Raw genomic sequence first — 21,781 nt, 5'->3', positions numbered from 1 at the left:
ATTGTTTCTGTTCATGAAGCTTGTCAGTAGATAAATAACTTGGTAATTATTGAAAAACTTGACTCTTTACTTATACTTAGTATTGGTCTCCAGCAATGAAACAGATTCTTGTTAAGGGATTACAGGGTGTTTCAAAATGAATATATATATTTCGAATGTATATATTTATTAAACTTTACACACAACATTTACAAACCCTTCATGTTCAGATTACAGATGTTTAATATGTCCTTCATCGGCAACACGAACAGTATCACATTGATACTCAGATTCCTCCTCTATGAAGGGCAATCATGTCCTTCGTCAATGATCTTATGGCATTACCTGTTCTTTAACTCTTCCAAGTTATGTGGGATCAGTGGTACATAAATGTCATAAACATAAACTGGGTGTCATATCCGGTAATCGTGGATAATTCATTCAGATATTCAAGCACTTGGTGACCAATAACATTTTAAAACTCAATACAGATGACAGCAAATAAAGCTCTATGAAATAATAACAAATATTAATGCATACAAAGCAGTATAACAATACTATAAATAGACCCTGTATCAAAGTGATGTTTAATGAGTAACAAATCAACCAAAATAAATAAATAATAACTACTAAATTGGTTGCAATTTGAAATAAATAAACCAACACCTTAGCAGCCCGTATAATAGTACAATACAATGAAAACAACCAATATAAATAAAATAAGAAATAACTCCAACCGTACAGAATGAACCACATTAGCAATGAATAACATGATACGAGGAAAAATATTAACACATTGTCTCCATATTTAGGAAAAAGAGTAGAATTACCAAAATGAAGTTATTGAATTAAACGCATACACAAATAGCTCAGATTAACCTAAAGACAACAGTTATAGCCTATTCCAAACTGTTCACTGATGGGAGTGGGATGATCAAGCTCTTAAATCGTGGAGCACTACAGTCGAAAATATCTATCTCCGGTAGAAGTGAGTTGCCAGTAGCCTGTTGAAGAATATAGTCAGACACTGAAAGCATTAACTCCCCAATATGTGTTAAGATTTTCAGTACTTAATGAAACAAAAACTATTGTATTATTATAATATGAATTTGTAAAATTGTAGATGTTGTTTGATTGAACTCTTCACTGATGGACAGCCTCCGTTTGACTTCTCTCAGTTGTTGGCGTACCGCAGTGGCGAGTTTTCTGTCGACAAGCACCTGGAGAAGATAGAGGACACTGGTGTCAGGGTAAGAGAGACAACAAAACTGCTGTTGTTTTGTGCATTTTTTGGGTTGGGGACTGGTTCAAAGCAGAGATGACAGTGCTATGATATATATGATACATATTTTCAAAACTATGTAAAACATAAATAATTGAAAATGGGTTGCTATTAGTTACACACTATCGGTGTCATTGAAACTGCACTTGTGAATGTACACTACTGTTCACTGTTCCAATCTTCTTCTCATTGAAACTGGGTTAATGTTCAGATGTTAAAATCTGGGCACTGTTCCTAGACTACTTATTTTGCCTAAATTGAGTAGCTGAACACTAAACATTCAACATTTTATTAGGCTATAAGAGTAACTAAAACTATTATTATATAACTGTGGTTAAGAATGTGTGGCAATAACATTAATCAATAATCCGATCTGAATAGACTTTCCAAATTTTACCAACCTCTAATTTCAAGAACTACTTCATTTTTACTTTTAATTTATTAGAACAGATACTTTTCAATTAGTTTAATAATATAAATTATTTTTTTATTTTTTATTAACCCTTTGGATGCCAGCCCATTTTCCAAAAGTACTACCCAGAAACGCCAAGGGCATTTACAGCAGTTTTGCAAGCTTTCACTAAATGTATCATAACTTTTTTATTTTTTAACAGATATTGATGATTTTTTACCATTATTTTGCTTATGAAATGCCCTTGTTCTGTTGGTAAATTTTAGTTGCATAAATGTAATTTAAACTTATAAAAAAGTTAAAAATTAAGAAAAAAAAAATTAAAATTTCCAAAAAACATTTTTTTTAGCACAAATAAGTGGTTTAAAAGAAAATTTATGCTGATTTCCTGTTATATCCTAGTAAACTATATCTAACCCGTAACCTAATTACAAAATTTCAAAAGTCTACCTTATATAGAAGTCCAGTTATGATTTTTTTCACTAAATGTGACACGGGCACAGTTTTTGTAATTTGCATGGACGTTGTATGTAATGTTACACTATATTCACAAATCAATATTTGACACTATACAAATCGGTACTTTGGGATTATACCAACCACACCACTATGAAAAACACAAAAGTATAAATTTATAGATATATTATAAACAAACATTGTAGAACGAAAAAAACAACTTTTTAATTACAAAATTACAAACTTACAAAGATTATCAATTGTTAATGAGGTCAGATTCGCTTAAACTTTTTTCAATGAACTTAGAACATTATAAAACGATGTATTTGAGTAACAGAACTAACATTCCATCAATCAACAAGCATTTCCAGGTATTGTGATCGGTATTGTGGTCGCTGTTATCTTATCTTTCTCGAGAATCTCGATTACGGCAGGCCGCGCGGCATCACATGATTATTTAAGTTTTTTGCACGGTACATAATTGCCTTTCCATTACAATTCAATTTATATTTCTGATCAGCCCCTCTAGAATTATATTTACTGATAGATACTATCTCGAGGGATGTTTTTCTTTCGTTGACATCAGCGCGAGCTTCGGAAGCACCTTCGGCCGGAGGCACTCGCATTTTGGGTGGCGGAGTTTGATCAAGAATAATGACAAGTTTTGTGTGTGTTTTTTTTTCAATAAAGAGTTTAGTTTTTGTTTGGTAATGTTTGTTTTTGTTGAATTTTTGTGTTTGGAGAAATTTAGGGGTAAAATACGAAAGTACAACAAAGCGAACGGGCGGCGAGACTCTGCAATCACGTTATCTACTACACCGCTCGACTTTGACCTCTGTCTGAGGATGGGGAGGGGTTTGCGATAAGACAATTCCTGTTTTATACTGACGAAATATTGTTCTACGCTAATCTAGTAATCAGTAGAAGCTAAATGTCAACTGTCTGAGGATGGGGAGGGGTTTGCGATAAGACAATTCCTGTTTTATATCGACGAAATATTGTTCTACGCTAATCTATTAATCAGTTGAAGCTAAATGTCAAATAACGATTCATGTCTAGGTGTGGTCTGTATAATCCCAAAGTACCAATGAATCTAATAAAAGGGGCATAGTAAAAATGCCCTAACATCAAAAGTAATGAGAGAATTACAAACGTAAACAACGCATAGCAACACGAACGTAACCTCAATCTCGACAAAACAATTCAACAGCTGCGAAGCTCAAATACGACCAAACAAACAGTCCATAAACGAATTAACTACTTTGTGGTTGCAAAGCAACTAATCGACTATCGATTAGTCCAAATTTCGCGGCAATAAGATGAACTATAAGAAAATTACAGGTGAAAAACGTGACGTACCTATATTACGGCCGTTGGCGATTTTCAGTTGAGTAGCCGACGGCCGTAATACCGGTACGTTGGCATCCAAAGGGTTAAAAGATGTAAATTTCTGGACAATGCCAAAATGGCATGATCAACTACCCATTGTGTACATTGTGTTGTAACTACTCCTGTCATAGATACTTTAGTGCTAATTTGTGTCATCTTTTTGCTACATAAAGACTGCTCTTGAGTGTATGACTAAGTTGATTAAAATGAGGTTGCCAAGATAAGTTTTAGTCCAAAGATAGTCCTAGGTATTTTCCTGATTCTATTGTACAGTAGTTACTTCTAGGAGGCCAAGATTATTTGAGCAATAGTGAAGCATCACTTTCCACATGGCTCTTGACTTGTAACATCTTTTAATATAAGATGAATTACACTGTTCTCTTAATGTTTTAAGTTTTAGAACGTTGTTTAAAAATTAGCGATTACAATAAAGTTACCTATTATTCACTTTAGTGTTATTAAATTTAACAATAAAAAACTTGCCATTTGTTTTTATATTGTTATAAAAACACCACAACATAATTATAAAGTATGTTGCACTTGGATGGCTAGAATCTGTAAAAGTACATTTTTAACATTTAAATATAAATAGTAGTTCTATTTATCAATCAATAGTGTATACAACACTTAATTCAAATCACCCATCTTATTATGGAGAGATTCCCACATTGCTAATCATAGGCAGAAGTTTTATGGGAAAAGGACCTCTTGTATGGGATGGAAGTTAATTAACCACCTTCAAAATACATTTTTAGCTCTTTAAAAACAATACATTGTAGGTATGTCACTGTGTTTGTTTAAAGTAATATTTTGAATTGAATTCAAAAGAATGAATTGTAATAAATTTTTATCTCTACATTTTTGTGACATTCTAAACTAATTCTTATTTATTGCTCTACAGTCGATGCCATTCAAATTGTATGTATACAATGCCATGAATAAAGAGATTTTTTATTTCATTTCAAATGTCAAAAAGTTTTAATTACACATTTTTATTGGGTTTATTGAAGATGCCCTGACCAGGTAGTAAATTGAATATCTGATTACAGGCCTTAGTACGCAGCATGGTGCAGCGAGAGGCAGGTAAGAGACTCTCGGCGGAAGACTACTTGTCTCAAGAGAGAGGGAAAGTTTTTCCTGACTATTTCTACACTTTCCTGCAGTCCTACATGCTTATATTCTCCTCATCTACACCGATACTGTCTCCAGATGAGAAGATTGAAAGGTATTTTCTTTGTTATTTTTTTTGTTGGTGACAGATGTTAAAGTAAACAGAGAAATCTGCATTGTCCTGTTCTGATTTTGTTTGTTTGTTGTAGACTAAAAAAAGATATTAAGAACATTGTCAACATGATGAGATCAGAGAGTGTAAATCAAAATAAAAAAGAGGAGAAACAATGCAGCATAAATGATGATCCATTGGTCATAATTACATCTCTGGTCACTTCTTGTATCAGGTAATGTATATTTAAGTTGTTATATTTGGTCTGTTTTAAAATCAATTAAAATTAATGAAGACAGTTGCAGATAATGGAGTACTTTAAAAAACTTATAATTCATGCTACTTAATCATTACATTCTGCTTGGTGGAGTGTTTTGAAAACGATTTGAGTTTTTTTACAGATATTTATTTACATATCTTCACATAATGAAAATATTAAATTATTTTTAACAAAGTTTGAAACATTTTGTTGCGTTACATTTAAAAGTATAAAAATTTATTATAAAACAAATATTATAATTATATTAATATTTTTTTGGATTATATTACAATTTTGTGTCTATCTTGGAAACAACCTAACATATAAAATAAATTTTTATACTAGAATCACAATGGAGTCAGAATCTGCTATTGATTACATTATAATTAACATTTATGATAAAGAATGTAATATAGCTGGTATTGTTACCAATATTTTGGACCATGGTGGCAAACTTTTTTAAATTTTAAAGATAACATGTAATCACAAAAAAAGTGTAAAAAACTCGGAAATTTACAAAAATAATATAAATTCGAATTCAAGACAGATGTCACATGAATCTTGGTTGAATATTTTTTGTACAACAGTTGAATACAAATGTCATATATTTTTTAAAATCTCTTTTTCATGTTTCTGGTTGTAATTTTCCACAATCCTTTTAGTCTAAGTTCTAAAAACCGCCAAAAACAACTGATCAGGTCCTTCTGGAGAAATTCACCACCTTTGTCCAGACTACCAAAGATGGTGTAGCGCTCCCTTGCTATTGTAGAACAGTCAGATAGCAAGTGTTCAGTAGTATCCTCCTGCCCGTCCATTCTACAGAATGGACTTTGTGGATCCGGTGAATGCCAACTTTACAAAGATGCTTACTCAGGCGACACCATATTCCGTAATTAGGCCCACAATCTGAGAAGACGTTATTGATCTAATTTAACCCTTTTAACCCCGACGTCCGAACTATACGGACAGTCGTAAAAATGGCGTCAACCTCCCGACGTCCGTTATAGTGCGGACGTTTGCACTTTTTAATACTTTACTGGCCAACATCTATTTCACCAAATGCTTTGAAAATTTCACAGGACTTGTGCACAAAGATATTTTCGCATCGAAATATGATTAGTTTGTAATCGGTATTGACTTCGTAATTTTTGTCAGTCTGTTGACTGAGCAATTGCAGTTCGTCTCAGACTGACTGCTCAGCATGTAATCACGTGGTTTGTGAAATACTTCCCGTTTTCCCTTCACAGTTTTTTTAAGGTTAAAGCGAGTATAAAGTACCGGCAGTTTAAATGTTTAGATTTATTTATTTGGTTTTATTTCAAAATGAGTAAAAATACATTGTTTCAAAGTCTACCCTAAGTGGAAAATACAATAATTAGTAAACCTAGTTGCAAATGGTGTGGATGTGATTAGTGCGGACGAACATTTGAGATGATGGAATATCTTTGAATAATTTACATTTTGTATGTAGTGATGTAAAAATATTGTTTTAAAACTCTTTTTAAAATTTGATGATTATGAAACAGTTTTAGTTATTTTGTCAGAAATAACTTTTGGTTTTATGTTTATTTTTAAAGTACTGTGAAATTTCAAAGGTCTTGTTACATTGCCTTGCCCCAGAAATGGCCAAAAAAGAAAAAAATTTAATACGGCGTTTACAAAAATTTGATTGTTACTCCATCCACTGTGTAAATTAAGGTAGGCCTATAATTGTTTGTTTCCCCTTTTTATTAAGGATTAAATATTATCATAAAGTAAAATGAATGGTTAATTTTTGTGTCAATTAATTTTTATAATATATGGTTTCCATGATTCATAACTTGAAATTTTTTCATTATTTATTTTCCATCTTTATGTAATAGTTATTGCATGCTAACCCTTTTAATGCCGGCCATTTTTTTATCGTACCAGTCAAAATTTTGCCACATGGGGGGAATATCGCCTGTTGGTGCATTCATTTACAAAAAAAATGGCTGTATTCTTTTTTGTATTTTTCATTAGTGATTTTGGCATGAAGTTTTTACTTTATTTACTCGTATTTAAATGACTGTTTTTTTTAAATAAATATAAACAGAAATTTTATAATTTGAAGACAAACGTCGTTATTTAATTTTTAAAAATTATGTAAAGATAAAATAAATAATAAAAAAATAAAAATTGTGTTTGGCATCTGATAATTTATTTTTAAAATTATACTACAAAATTTTGAGCATGATATCATTAGAAACTAGAGCAAAATTGCTTAGAACAATATTACCAAATTTGAAGGTGCTACTCTTGACAACATAGCTGCACTATGAGGGCATTTTCCCCCCAAAACTGGTAAGGCCTCCCTCTAAGCCTACCAGTGTGAAGTTTGGAAGGTAAACTTATCTGGTGGTCACATTCCCCTCACTAATCTAATAACTCCTCATTATCTGATGGTAAGATAAAGTCAGATCTGTCATCAGTGTCCATCCACAATCACTTGTTTGATTGTCATCAATAGCCCTAACACTAATATCTGGAAATCCGTTCTCAGGCATCCTGAATCTGGACAAATTTCTGAAGGAAAATTGTCACTCAGTTCGGTCTTGCACTTTTACACCACCATCGATTAGACTGTTAATTATTGTTCCCGTCACTCACAGGAGAGTTAGAATGTAACTCTTTTAACTCAATTTATCCTTGATTCAACAAAAGTAACACTTCAAAAAACTTTCGATAACATTGCTAAACACAACAAACAATGAACGAAAAATTTCAAGTTAATCTAAACCCGATCCATCTGGTTTTTGACAGCTGTCTAGGTAGTTCGTCAATTCTAGTCAAAGACGACGAAAATGAAATACAAATCCAAAGATTCTCTTCACAATGCGCTTTTCTTCATTATCCATTTCCTCCTAAAACAAACCAAAAATAACCGAAATATTTCGGCATGTTGAACATAACAGTAGCCAGCTAACAATAAATAAAAAACAGACGTACCGACATATCGTACGTTGGCGGTTTTTTTCCGGCAAAATTGCCGACGTCACGATATGTCGGACGTCGGCGAGTAAAAAGGGTTAAAAAAAAAAACTACTTTTCAAAATAATAATTTTAATTTGTATATTTTATGGTTAAACTTACATGTATAAAGAAGTAAAAAAAAAGAATTACCTAAATATCTTAAAAAATAAAGTGAGTTTATGAATTTTTTTTTACCAAAACCCTTACATTTTGTCTGAAAATTGCTTGGGATTTCTGCACATCACTTGATTTAATGGCCGGGGTTTAAAAGGGTTAAAGAGAGATAGTCAGGTGCCACCCCGGGGGAAAGCGACTGTAGGACATTCTCTTCATCCTCATACCTTGATGAAGTCTCCACCTTTTCTCATGTTCAGTGTGAACCCACTTCGAGACAGCCCCAAAGGATTCAGACCTAGTAATACGACAGAACGGCTGAGGCTCTGTCATTTTGGACTTTGGCCCAAGTTGGCCAGGGCCAGCTTTCGTTCCCAGAGATCCCCCATGGCCAGAAATTCAACAAACGGTTACATTTATTATTGTGGCAAGGGAAGAAAAAAATTGAAAACAATCCTAGACAAGTTTAGAGTTGAACACACAAGAGTCCAACACTTTCAATGCCGCCTGGGTATCTGTGAAAATGCTAGTCATCTTACTCTTATACCACAGATGAAGATTCTCACGAGGACATTCCACTGCTGTGGACTGTACTTTTCAGATTTCAGACTGTGACTTCTGTCTGAAAAGCTGTAAGATATAAAATAGACCCATAGATATCACCAACTCCCTGCATGGTCACATTCCCACAATCCTATTGCCTGAGCCACTTATTGTTTTAGAGCTGTCTGTAAACTATTCAAGCTCCACTAGTGGAAGAGGTTTCATTCCCTCTGACCAAGCCTCTCTATCAGGTATCACATCCCTAAAAGGTTTGTTGAAGGAAAACCTTTGAGGCATCTGATCAAAGAACAAGTGCAAAGCATTCCTGTAAATCAGGATGATAATTTTGTAGTGCCCCTTGTTACAGCCTGTGAGGCCAACCAAAACCCCCTGCCTGCTGAAGATTTAAGTAGGCACTCCTCTTGGCCATAGTCTGAATGATAATGTGCAGGAGGCGAAGTTGAGACAGCAGTTTAGAGCTACGCTTGGCGTACTTTGAAAGGCTCCAGTAGCTAGCCTAATTAGCTTTCTCTACCCTGACTTCTTTTTAGGCCACCAGATGACAGTCCCAAACATTAGTGCAGGTCTAATCAGTGTAACGTAAAACCAATACGCCTCGGCTTAAGTCCTTAGGACCCACTTACCACACATCTACATTGCATTAACCATTTCCATATGGCAACAACCCTTTCCAGATGGTATCCTTACTTCAGAATCCTATCAAGGATGATGCCAGGTACTTGATCTCAGACTTTATCTCGATGGAAAAGCCTTTCAATAAGAATGGACCAATACCCTCCTACTGACATCTTCTTATAAAGGCAACAACAGCCTTGGTGGGTTGACACTAAGACCCATTCTATCACACCAGTTTCCCACTATGTTCAGAGCACTGGCCAGTTCCAGGACTATTGTGTTGAATTTGCCACTCACAAGAATCACAATGTATTTGGCATACCTTAGTGCGAAGACACCACTACTGTTCAAGAATAAGCAGGTTGTCTGTAACTAGGTTCCACAAAAGGGGAGAAAGGGAACCAACCCCAACTCTGGGGAGAACCCTTCGTAGTCCTTGCACTGATGCTTGCTCCATAATAGCAACCACCCTATTTGTGAGCAGGGCCCTTATTCAGTCACATATCAGACAATCAATATCATGTAGACATATAACCAAGATGCCTCAATTTACTGAAGGAGATTTTGTTTTCGCTAAAATAAGAGGTTATCGACACTGGCCAGGAAAAATAATGGAAGTACTTGAACCAATGAAAAGTAACACTACTAAATACAACGTTTCTTTTTTTGGAGACAATACAGTGGCTGAAGTAAAAGATTCTAAAGTTCTTCCCTTATAAGGAAAATGTCCATAAATACGGAATCCCATTAACAAAAGATGGCATAAATAAAACATTTAATAAGGCCCTAAGTGATGCTGAAGCAGCTCTTGAAGCTACAATAGTTGCTAAAAGGGCTATAGAGCCCTCGAAAAACAAACTGAATTTTCAGACCAATCTGTTTTAGCTAACTCAACAACAAACAGCAATCACAACAGTACCAATCTAGCTTGGAACTCAAATAACACAATCACTAGAAAATATATAATAACAACTAGAAAATCCAAAAAGATCTAAATACAACTGACCTTGAGACAATTACCATATTGGCTGCAGAGGCTGGAAATGCGTTGCTAATTGAAAATAATAATCTCAAGCAGGAACTATACAGTTTAAACCTAACAAACTCTAATCTGGCACAGATGATTAATAAACAAAATAACACTGACGAATAAATATCAGATAACATTGAAGAGGTTGGAAAAAAAAAAATGTATTCTTAATTAATAGGATTGAAACTCCTAAATGAGACGATTGGGCAAATAGAAAAACAATTTGGTTAAAGGAAAAAATGCTTAGAGATGAGTTAACTTTAACATTGAAAACTATGACAAAAATCAAATCAATGACATGATTAAAGAATATCAACTCAAAATAAATGAACAATTCTAATATCATAGCATCACTAGAAGGATTACGGGAAAAAACATAACGAAGAAAATATCAAGGAGCTATCAGGACTGTGGATACAATACAGACCCCCTCAGACTGAGACAAATATCCCCGATACCAACCCGCTGCCAATATTGTCCCCCAACTCTTATCTGTTGACTGGAACTGACACAACTAAAGTTAAGGCAAGATAAAATGGAATATCTGATTGAAACATGAAACACAATCAATCAAGAACGCATTATTCGGGCAGTCTTGACAATACATTCAAAAATAGCTAAATGCTCAAAACCAAACCAAACAATAAACAGCTTTAGAAAAAGTAAGGAATGCAAAAAAATTTTTTCAGCATTTCCCTTAAAGCTTCCAAATACAGAGAACAAATGCCAAAATCGTACTGAAAAAATCCCTCAAAGTGGTCTAGGTGTTATATTTTAAGCGGTAAACACCAAGAAACAAAGAAACAAAGAAATCAATCCCGCAAAACAAAACATCCAGCTACCAAGACTGCAAAAGAAACATCTTTAGAGAAACCAAAACAAACAACTTTGTAAAAAGAAAAACCTCCTATGAATGCAGTAAATCGTCCCGAAAAAAGACCAGAACTATTGAAGATTTTTATGGTCAATACATAGAACATTTCATTAATCTAAACCAAGACCCTCAGACAATGGAGAAAACCCCAGGACCAATTTATTCCCCAAAGGAAGACATCATAATCCAAAATAACAACTGTTTTTTAGAGGAGATCCAAAATCACAAAGAAACTACTTAAAATCTCAATCTTCTAAACGACACAATAACCCTAATCAAGAACTAAATCAAACACCTAAACTACAGTCCAAAAATGTAACAAATCCCAACTGATACTTCTACACACCAAAACACACACAGGAAAAGTCTCAAATAAATAGACTGCAACATCTGGTAGACTTAAACCAGATGTAGATAGTTACAAAAACATGGTCTAAAATCTAAAAAATCAAATAACTGTCATGTTTCCGGGTTTCTCCCTTAAAAGCTCACTTTAGTAGAATAGAACTCCGTAAAGGTGGTGTATGTATTTATGTAAATAATAATCTTGAGTACAACACTACAGAAACCATAGACATCTCCCCAGTACTGCAAAGAGCTCATATTTGAAGCAGTTCTCTCGTAAATATTAAACTAAAAAAAACAATTTGTATATATTAGGTACTTACAGATCACCTGATGCGCAATCTGGAAGAAGCCACTCCAGTGCCCTCTCAGAACTCATTGAGAGAAAAAAATTTTAAACTCCCCACTTTATTAATGGGGGGACATTAATGTGGACTTACTAAAACCAAATAAAAAATCTTATGCTAAATGAGACCCTTGCTATGCACAACATAGTCAGACTCCCGCTTCCTCCAACAAGAATCACTTCCCTCTCAGAAAACTTTCTATTGACTGGATTTGCACTAACATGAATACTAAGCAGCTTACCACTAAGGTAATTGACGCTGGGCTGTCAGACCACACCGCCCAAAGCTGCGCTGTCAACTGCAATCGAATACAAGCACTCAATTCCGAATCGGACGTTGCTTCAAGAATAATAACCTGCAAAATCTTAAATACCTGCTTAGCAAAGAGGAATTGGCAAACTGTTCTTTCCACCAAAAATGCAGAAGTAGCTTTTAAAATATTCCTTAAACATCGTGAACATTGCACTAAAATCAGCTTGCCCTCAGAAGAAAATAAAAATATCTCATAAACAAAAACTTAAATTTCTATCTGATCCTGAAGCCAATAAACTTAAAAATGAATATTTAAAAGCACTCAGAAAATTTGAAATTACAGGAGACGTAAATGACAAACAATTAATGTCTGAACATAAAAAGACATATGACCTCCATCTAAAACTACTGCGGAAGCATAGCAAGCTCAGACCACATACAGAATTCTGAAAACAAATCAAAAGCAATGTGGGAGATAATTAATTCATCATGGTCCAAAAAAGAAACTAACATGAAACAAATACATTTGGAAGTAAATGGAAAACAAATAAACAAAGTGACAGATGTTGCTGAACACTTTAAATACATTTTTCACAAGCATTGCAGAAAAAACACTACTACCACAGAAAAATCTTAAAACTAAAAACATATTAATGAATATACCTCAAACCTCCACAGTTTTTGTAGTTTTCAAGATACAAGTGAAAAAGAAATCAAGAAAATCATAAACCAGCTAAAAACAAAAAACTCATCCGGAATGGATGAAATCTCATCTAAAGTCCTTAAACTCTGCTGTAATGAACTAGTACCTCCCTTTAGTTGATGTAATTAAATAAATCCTTAAGTACTGGTCATTTTCCTTCCCAGCTTAAAACTACAAAGGTCTTCCCAAAATTCAAATCTGGAAATACTAACGAAGCAAGCAACTACCGACCAATATCTCTTGTATCGACCTTCTCCAAAATTTACGAGAAAGTTGTTTTAAACAGACTTTTGAACCACTGCACAGAACAAAACTACTCAGCGATTCCCAACATGGTTTCACCCAAAGGAAAATCTACTACAACAGCAATAGGTCCCAAATGGTAGAGTCTTTGGTTGATGGCTTGGAGGAAGGAAACCTGACGACTGCAATCTGTCTTGACTTTAGTAAGGCATTCGACTGCCTGGATCACCAGCTAATAATTAAAAAACTAGAAACATTGGGACTATCAGGCATAGTTAAAGAATGGTTTATATAAGCTACCTGAAAGGCCGCACTCAATTGGGTAGAACTAAGACATACAGAAAATGGGACCGTCAAAACAGCAAGATCCAGCCTGCAGCCTGTAAACCGAGGTGTTCCTCAAGGATCAGTAATGGGCCCGGTACTCTTCATTTCTCTTCACAACTGATTCTTCCCCAACAACTTGGAAAATACTTGTAATACTATAATGTATGCTGACGATACCACCCTGGTATTTAAAGAACCAAAAACAGAAAGTCTAGAAGTAGCTTCCTATGTAACCTTGAACATGGCTTACCAATACTGCCACAATAACGACCTTGCAGTTAACACAGCTAAAACCACTCAAATAGCTTTCTTGGAAGAAAAGCTGACAAAGTCCCAAACCTACCAGATGTAAACAAACAAGATGAAGCTAAATTCTTGGGCATAACTCTAGACAAGAACCTCTCTTGGACGCCTCAAGGTGGATAATTTATGCACAAAGCTTAGCTCCAGCCTCTATGCGATGAAACGGATAAAGGATATAACAGATGAGAGAACAATTAGGGTGGCATACTTTGCGCTTTTCGAGTCACACATAAGATACGGACTGTTAGCCTGGGTGGAACTTCAACCACTAACATGCAAAAGGTTCTCAAGAAACAGAAAAAAAAGCAATCAGAATTATCGCAGGACTGCAAAGACTCGACAGCTGCAGAGAAGCTTTTAAATCACTTGGACTTCTTACTGTTGTCTCTCTCTACATCGAGGAAGCTGTGATACATGCAATAGCAAAAACCCCTACTAGAAGAGGCGAAGTTCACCAATATAACCTAAGAAACAGCACCCAGTACAATCTTCTAGCACACCGAACGGACTCAGTTGAGAAGAAACCGTCATACATGGGAACCAAACTTCACAACCTCCTACCTCCAGATCTGAGAAGCAAGAATGAAAGAGGAGCTACCACCTGCATTACACAAATGGCTTATCGAACGTCCATTTTATTCGATGGAAGAATTTTATCAACAGAGATTTTTTACTTTTAATGTATTTTAAAAGTTATTTTCTTGTTACTGTTATTATTGTAATTTGACTTAAATACTATTCTCAAAAGAATATGTAAATTAAAGAATTTGATTTGATTTGATTTGATTTGTCTCGAGACTGGATTGTCAATGGCCTGAGTGCCTGTGTTGTCAAAAGTTCTTTTGATGTTCAGAAAAACACCTATAGCTACTTATTTTGCTGCTAGCGCCATCTTAATCCTGCATACTAATTGATTTGGATGTAGAGGGCTCTCCAAGAGAAGAGATCACTCTCAAACAACCCTAGCAATCATCTTCTCTATGGTTTTGAGACGAAAGGAGGACAGACATATTGGCCCAAGAAGCTTAGGCTGATCCAGGCAAGACCTCCTCCGGTATAAACACAACCCTGGATACTTTCCAGGATAGAGAAATGTACCTGAGGGCTACAGACGTCCTGAACAGTCTTCACATCTGGGGAAGTAGAATATCCAATCCTCCCTACAAGCAAACCGGTCCTACTCTATCTCTTCCAGAAGATTAGTAAGAGTTGATCGCCTACTCAACCATTCCGAAGGTTATTACATGACACGCTAAACTCCATTGTGAGTGAGTGGCATGCCCTGCAGGTCTCTAGTGGTTAATCCTTGTTGTAAATGACAGTCCGGAAAGTGTATTCCCATCATTACTTTAGAACTCCATCCGGTTCAGTAATATCTACCTTGTCATCCTCGTGACCACCAAGTGGTGAGATGGGAGATTAGTTGCTAATAGCTTTTGAAGGACCTTGATCCCCATGATCAGCCACCACACCTCGCGTCCTCAGTTGGACCTGCTCTAGAGCAATGGACACCCTCCAATTCCTCACATTAAGAATCGTTGCAGACTGCTCATCTAACATTACCATCTTCCTGGAACTTCCTTAATAAATCCAAATCTGTATTGGAGTGTATCACAAATAAATAAGCACATGGTTAGTCCAAAAATAGATATTGAAATAGAAGAACAAGGTTTATTAATTACAGACCCTGTTAACCCATTGCGGATCGTATTGTTTTGGCATGTGGGCACCAGCGGGCACAAATTAATTTACGGTCAGCGGCCGCACGAACAGCAATGGTGCGCCACAGTATCGCTCGCTATCGTATACTAGAAAATTCAGCTGTGAAGGTATTCGTTCAGATGGAACATGAGCCTGCTACGATATCCGTGATGTACGAACGATAACACGCGAGCAAGGTTCCAGGGTGGCAGGGATGATGCCTGAATCATGGTCTAAATAAAGCGGCTCGGGCGAAGCGATTACAACATCCGGGCCATTGTCTAGACTAAACCCGCCAACATGTACGTCTGCGTCTTTTCGTAGTGTCACTAACCTCAAAAGTATTATAATAACAACTGAGGAAAACACCCAATCAGAACCGCTAAAAAGCAGAGAGTAAACTCATATGAATGATTTTTCAACTTCGACATACAACTGCGATCTGTAGGATATTTATAAAACTTTTGAAAACTCTAAACATAGACCGTTGTTAAACACTCTTAGTAGACAAGTGAAGACGATCGCCCGATCTATCAGACATTAACAGAACTATTTGGAGGGAAATTTAAAAGCAGACCGCTTTTGCAACCTGAGCTCGTCATCGCAGCGGCCGTCATCGTTAGGCCCGGCCGCTGCGTGACGAGCCCAGCTCGTCAGTGATCCGCAATGGGTTAAAGTAAGTAACATTTTTAATAGTTACTTCTGTTCAGTGGTGTGTATAGTGGTGGAAACTTTAATTTTGCCAAATACACTGTGGCCAAAATTCTAATCTTTAAAGTTTCTCTAAACCAAAATTTACAACTCATGAAAATTTTAGACCACAAACTGTAGCAGAAAAAGATCTTAATAAATTATATTGTCTTAAAACAATCCTCAGCAAGTCGTGATGATATATCAGTAATAGTAATAAGGAAAGCGTTGAATGCTATTGAAAAACCACTTACTTATATTATAAACTCCTCATTAATTTCTGGATTTGTCCCAAATATTTTAATTATCATTTAAGTAATACCAATTAAAAAAAATGTAATGCAAGAAATCCTCCTTGTTATAAACCTGTCTCGAATCTTCCTTTTTTTTACAAACATTTTAGAAAGAGTAATTTACAGTCAGTTAACAGAATATTAAGAAGAGAGCAATTTATTAATATACCCTGAGCAACATTGCTTCATACCTAGAAAATCAACTATCACAGCAGGAATAGATTTAATTCAATCAATTATAAAATCAGTAGACAAAGGGGAGAAGGTATTGTGGTGTCTACCATTTTTATTTTGTTCCGCCATTGGTCGGGCCAGTAGTCGTACTGAGCTTTCTTCGTAATAAATAAATTTCTTTATTGCCGTAATAACAATTCATAGCTTCAATTAATTGTTCATGTTATCTTAGTGTCTTCTCAGTGTTTCTGGTGATTTGGAACTTAGTATATACAGGACGGGGTCAACTGTCCTCTTGGCTTCCAGATTTCATACGGTGAACATGAGCTGCACAATTTAGTGGACAGAGTGATTAATAAACACTGGCAGATCGGTTCCCTCAATGTTCTGGTATGGTGCAGTCATTTTGGTTTTGTACCCAGCCTCCCTAAAAATGTCCTGGACCGTATATTGCTCTACATTGTCAGTATCAGCATTAGCATATAAATGTACATGTAGCAAATGTGTTTGTTGTAGGGGACTTCACTTGTCCAATTCCAAGATCCAGTGTCTGGAGATACTGCTAGAGTTGGCTAGCCACACGTCTGCCGACACTGTACTGGACCGGATATTGCCCTACATTGTTAGTATCATCATCATTGGTGTAAACAAAATTCGTATTTGTAATATAGCTAGCTATTTATAGTACATCCAAAATAGTTTTTTGTCTCAATAACCAAACAGATTAGTACAGCTCTATTTCTAGATATGTCACTATTCAGTTATAAAACAAAAGGTCCTCTATCTGGTGTTTCATGTGGCATGTAGTTCAAAGTTTAACCACAAGATCGATTTCAATATACTAAATTACGTGTATTTATGTATTTATAATACATCCTAAAATGTTTTTGGACTCAAAAACCAATTAGTATTTTTTTAAATAAATCTTTTTTGTATAGCCTAATATTATACATGCATTAAAAGTTGTACAGGAGAATAAAAATTGGACATCAATTCTTTGACACTTAAATTTGAAAGAAGAATATGGAAACCTAAATTTATTACAAAACTTGTAACTAAAATTACAATAATTTCAATTTTAGGCTGTAATTTTGGCCATTTTATTTGCCTATGTGGGATCCTACAGGCTTCAAACAAGATAGAAGCCAATGGATTAAAGGCAACTAGATAAAATCAGCTTACATGTAGTCATGAAACTTTTAGTTTAGTCTTTAATTGTTATGAAATAATTTGTTTTTATCTGCTTAAAATTTCTATCAATATATAGAAATCATTGAAAATCTCTATAAGTTATGTTGTCAGAAAATCTTTTTCTAATAACATTTCATGAAACATAATGATGTACAGAGTCATCATTACGTATGTCAAATATCAAATTGAAGTGAATTAAATTAAATGAAAAATGCCTTTATTAAAGAGGCAGAGTTAGGGCTGTCAAGCCCTCTCTCTTAAAAGAGAAAATTAAAAGAACAAAAACACATTCAAGTGCTCTAACACAGGGTACCACACATTAATTCCCTCCATAGTAAACTATACACAGGACTATTTGTAATAAGCAGAATGATGAAGAAACTCAACTACAGCCAAAACTGCATATTATGCTCTTTTCGAGACACACTTACACTACAGGATTGTTGTATGGGGTGGTACCACACATTAATTCCCTCCACAGTAAACTATACACAGGACTATTTGTAATAAGCAGAATGATGAAGAAACTCAACTACAGCCAAAACTGCATATTATGCTCTTTTCGAGACACACTTACACTACAGGATCACACATTAATTCCCTCCACAGTAAACTAAACACAGGACTATTTGTAATAAGCAGAATGATGAAGAAACTCAACTACAGCCAAAACTGCATATTATGCTCTTTTCGAGACACACTTACACTACGGGATTGTTGTATGGGGTGGTATCACACATTAATTCCCTCCACAGTAAACTAAACACAGGACTATTTGTAATAAGCAGAATGATGAAGAAACTCAACTACAGCCAAAACTGCATATTATGCTCTTTTCGAGACACACTTACACTACGGGATTGTTGTATGGGGTGGTATCACACATTAATTCCCTCCACAGTAAACTAAACACAGGACTATTTGTAATAAGCAGAATGATGAAGAAACTCAACTACAGCCAAAACTGCATATTATGCTCTTTTCGAGACACACTTACACTACGGGATTGTTGTATGGGGTGGTATCACACATTAATTCCCTCCACAGTAAACTAAACACAGGACTATTTGTAATAAGCAGAATGATGAAGAAACTCAACTACAGCCAAAACTGCATATTATGCTCTTTTCGAGACACACTTACACTACGGGATTGTTGTATGGGGTGGTATCACACATTAATTCCCTCCACAGTAAACTAAACACAGGACTATTTGTAATAAGCAGAATGATGAAGAAACTCAACTACAGCCAAAACTGCATATTATGCTCTTTTCGAGACACACTTACACTACGGGATTGTTGTATGGGGTGGTATCACACATTAATTCCCTCCACAGTAAACTAAACACAGGACTATTTGTAATAAGCAGAATGATGAAGAATCTCAACTACAGCCAAAACTGCATATTATGCTCTTTTCGAGACACACTTACACTACGGGATTGTTGTATGGGGTGGTATCACACATTAATTCCCTCCACAGTAAACTATAACACAGGACTATTTGTAATAAGCAGAATGATGAAGAAACTCAACTACAGCCAAAACTGCATATTATGCTCTTTTCGAGACACACTTACACTACAGGATTGTTGTATGGGGTGGTACCACACATTAATTCCCTCCACAGTAAACTATACACAGGACTATTTGTAATAAGCAGAATGATGAAGAAACTCAACTACAGCCAAAACTGCATATTATGCTCTTTTCGAGACACACTTACACTACAGGATTGTTGTATGGGGTGGTACCACACATTAATTCCCTCCACAGTAAACTATACACAGGACTATTTGTAATAAGCAGAATGATGAAGAAACTCAACTACAGCCAAAACTGCATATTATGCTCTTTTCAAGACACACTTACACTACGGGATTGTTGTATGGGATGGTACCACAAAGGCTAACATTCAACACAATATGTTATATTAAAACTATAAAAAAGAGCTATCAGAGTTCTGGGGATATTACCACCTAGACACGCCTGCTGAAGATCTATCGGTGAACTGAAGATCCTCACAGTCGTTAACATTTATTTTTTGGAAATTGTTACCTATGTCTATGTAACAGCACTCAAAAACATTAGCTGTGGAGTGCAATACCATCAGTACAACACTAGAAATGTAAGACATTTCTGCCTTCCAACCCAAACTAAACTCACACAAAAAAAAACCAAACTATATAACCAGGCACACAAAATTGGCTCACCAGACGAACTGAAGATAACCAACAAAGCTCAGTTCAGAAGACATCTAAAAGGATGGCTTCAAGAACAACCATTTTACTCTCTCGAAGAACGTTACAATTGGAAACAGTTTCCATGAAGACAGACAAATTTTTTACTGTATTATTTTATTTGGAATAATTATATTTGAATAGTGCTACTACTGGTCTTGAAGACTATGTAAATAAAGTTATTTTTTATTTGATGATTTATTTGATATTTTAAAATTGGATATGCACTTAGTATGTAGGAGTATATTTATGCTATAAGCTAGGTAAGGAAGTGACAGGTGGATGCAGAAAAAAATTAGATTTACATTTGAATGAATATTAAATTTCTGATTCGTATTGTTGAATCTGTGCTCTTCCAGTCTGAATTCAGTAAACAATCACAACTGCTGATAAATACAGCTTTTAGTTGAATGAATTTATGACTAGATTATAAGACATAGCAAATAAGAGATTACTAATAACTGTAGGAGTGGGTTGACGTCTGCATCGACTCAAAATTAAAGATTTGATGTTTTATTACTAACTGTAATCCAAATAAGCCACATGGAAGAGAAATAAGGGATTTTAAGTATTGACATATATTGAGCTTACGGGCATAAATTGTGGTTTATTACTACACAACAGAATAAATTAACCGTTGTGGTATAATAAATAATTATACTTTGAAAAATCAATATAGTAAACTTAACAGGACACCTAAATTAGTCAGGCTTTAGGAAGAATTGCTGCCATTTCTAACTTAAAGTAATTGGTATTATAACAAGAACTAATAAATTAATTGGTGTATTGTGTTGCAGCTGCACCTGATCCAAGACCCTACTCACAGAGTACGAGTGAGTGCCCTCCATACTCTGACCAAATGCCTGAGTCTGGTGAAGAAAGTTCCTTCAACTGACACTAACGTGTTTCCAGAGTACATACTGCCGACACTGGCCAGTGTAAGTTGTTGGACAATGTTCACAGTGACGTAAGGTTTGTAAGAGGCTCTAGTTTAGTGTTGATTGTTCTGCTGAATGACTCCTTAACATGTTTACAGAGTACATACTGCTGACACTGGCCAGTGTAAGTTGTTGGACAATGTTCACAGTGATGTAAGGCTTGTATGAGGCTCTAGTCTGGTTTTTCGTTTAAAGTTTTTGAATTGAATTAAATTGAATCTTAATTTATTTCCAATTTTGGTACATGAAACAGTGTACAAACTAAAATTCAAACTCCTTAAAAAAATAAACAAAATGTAACAATGTAAAAATTAAATAGTAATTATAAGTTTAGTTAATGACATACAGTTAAGGAATCTATTTATATAACTAGTTGTACATTCGTTAGTAGTAGCAGTTAATTTATTTTAAGAAGTTGAACTCATTAGGTATTAACCCTTATAACCCGGGCGGTCAATATATTGTCCGCCTAGTTACTCGCCAAACGTACGGGCGGACAATTTAGTGTCCGCCAATTTCATGTTTTGAAATAAAGTATATTGGCTCAAGAAATATATATTTAATTGTGTTTATAGTTTTTTGTAGTTTATTGGTGATTTAGTAATCAATATAAATCATCTATTTAAAAGTCTTTGACTTTTTTTATTCTAAATAACATTTCAGTTGGTGGAGCAGGTGATAGTGGTGTACAGGGTAGGCCTAGGGCAGGACGTTTTTCTTCTTTGATAAAATTACCCAGTAACAAAGTGAAAACTTGTTGGGTTTGTTCTGATACGGGCACCAAATGTAACAGGAGTAATAGAAAGAGATCTAGAACTGTTTGTTCTCTTTGCCAAAAGGGCTGC

General features: G+C 35.1%; 1 protein-coding gene across 1 annotated transcript in view; it reads left to right on the top strand.

The window, feature by feature from the left end:
- LOC124371284 (phosphoinositide 3-kinase regulatory subunit 4-like) overlaps window positions 1–21,781 on the top strand; it is a 60,245-nt gene that overhangs the window by 20,943 nt on the left and 17,521 nt on the right. The window contains exons 7-11 of the mRNA XM_046829625.1: window positions 1,103–1,229; window positions 4,568–4,743; window positions 4,838–4,975; window positions 17,082–17,187; window positions 20,796–20,936. Coding sequence (XP_046685581.1) covers window positions 1,103–1,229; window positions 4,568–4,743; window positions 4,838–4,975; window positions 17,082–17,187; window positions 20,796–20,936 — 688 coding nt within the window. The remainder of the gene's footprint in view (window positions 1–1,102; window positions 1,230–4,567; window positions 4,744–4,837; window positions 4,976–17,081; window positions 17,188–20,795; window positions 20,937–21,781) is intronic.

The sequence above is a fragment of the Homalodisca vitripennis genome, unplaced genomic scaffold (assembly GCF_021130785.1).
Source record: "Homalodisca vitripennis isolate AUS2020 unplaced genomic scaffold, UT_GWSS_2.1 ScUCBcl_1206;HRSCAF=4532, whole genome shotgun sequence".
In the NCBI taxonomy this organism is placed as follows: Eukaryota; Metazoa; Arthropoda; class Insecta; order Hemiptera; family Cicadellidae; genus Homalodisca; species Homalodisca vitripennis.
This window is presented reverse-complemented; position numbering and strand designations above follow the sequence as displayed.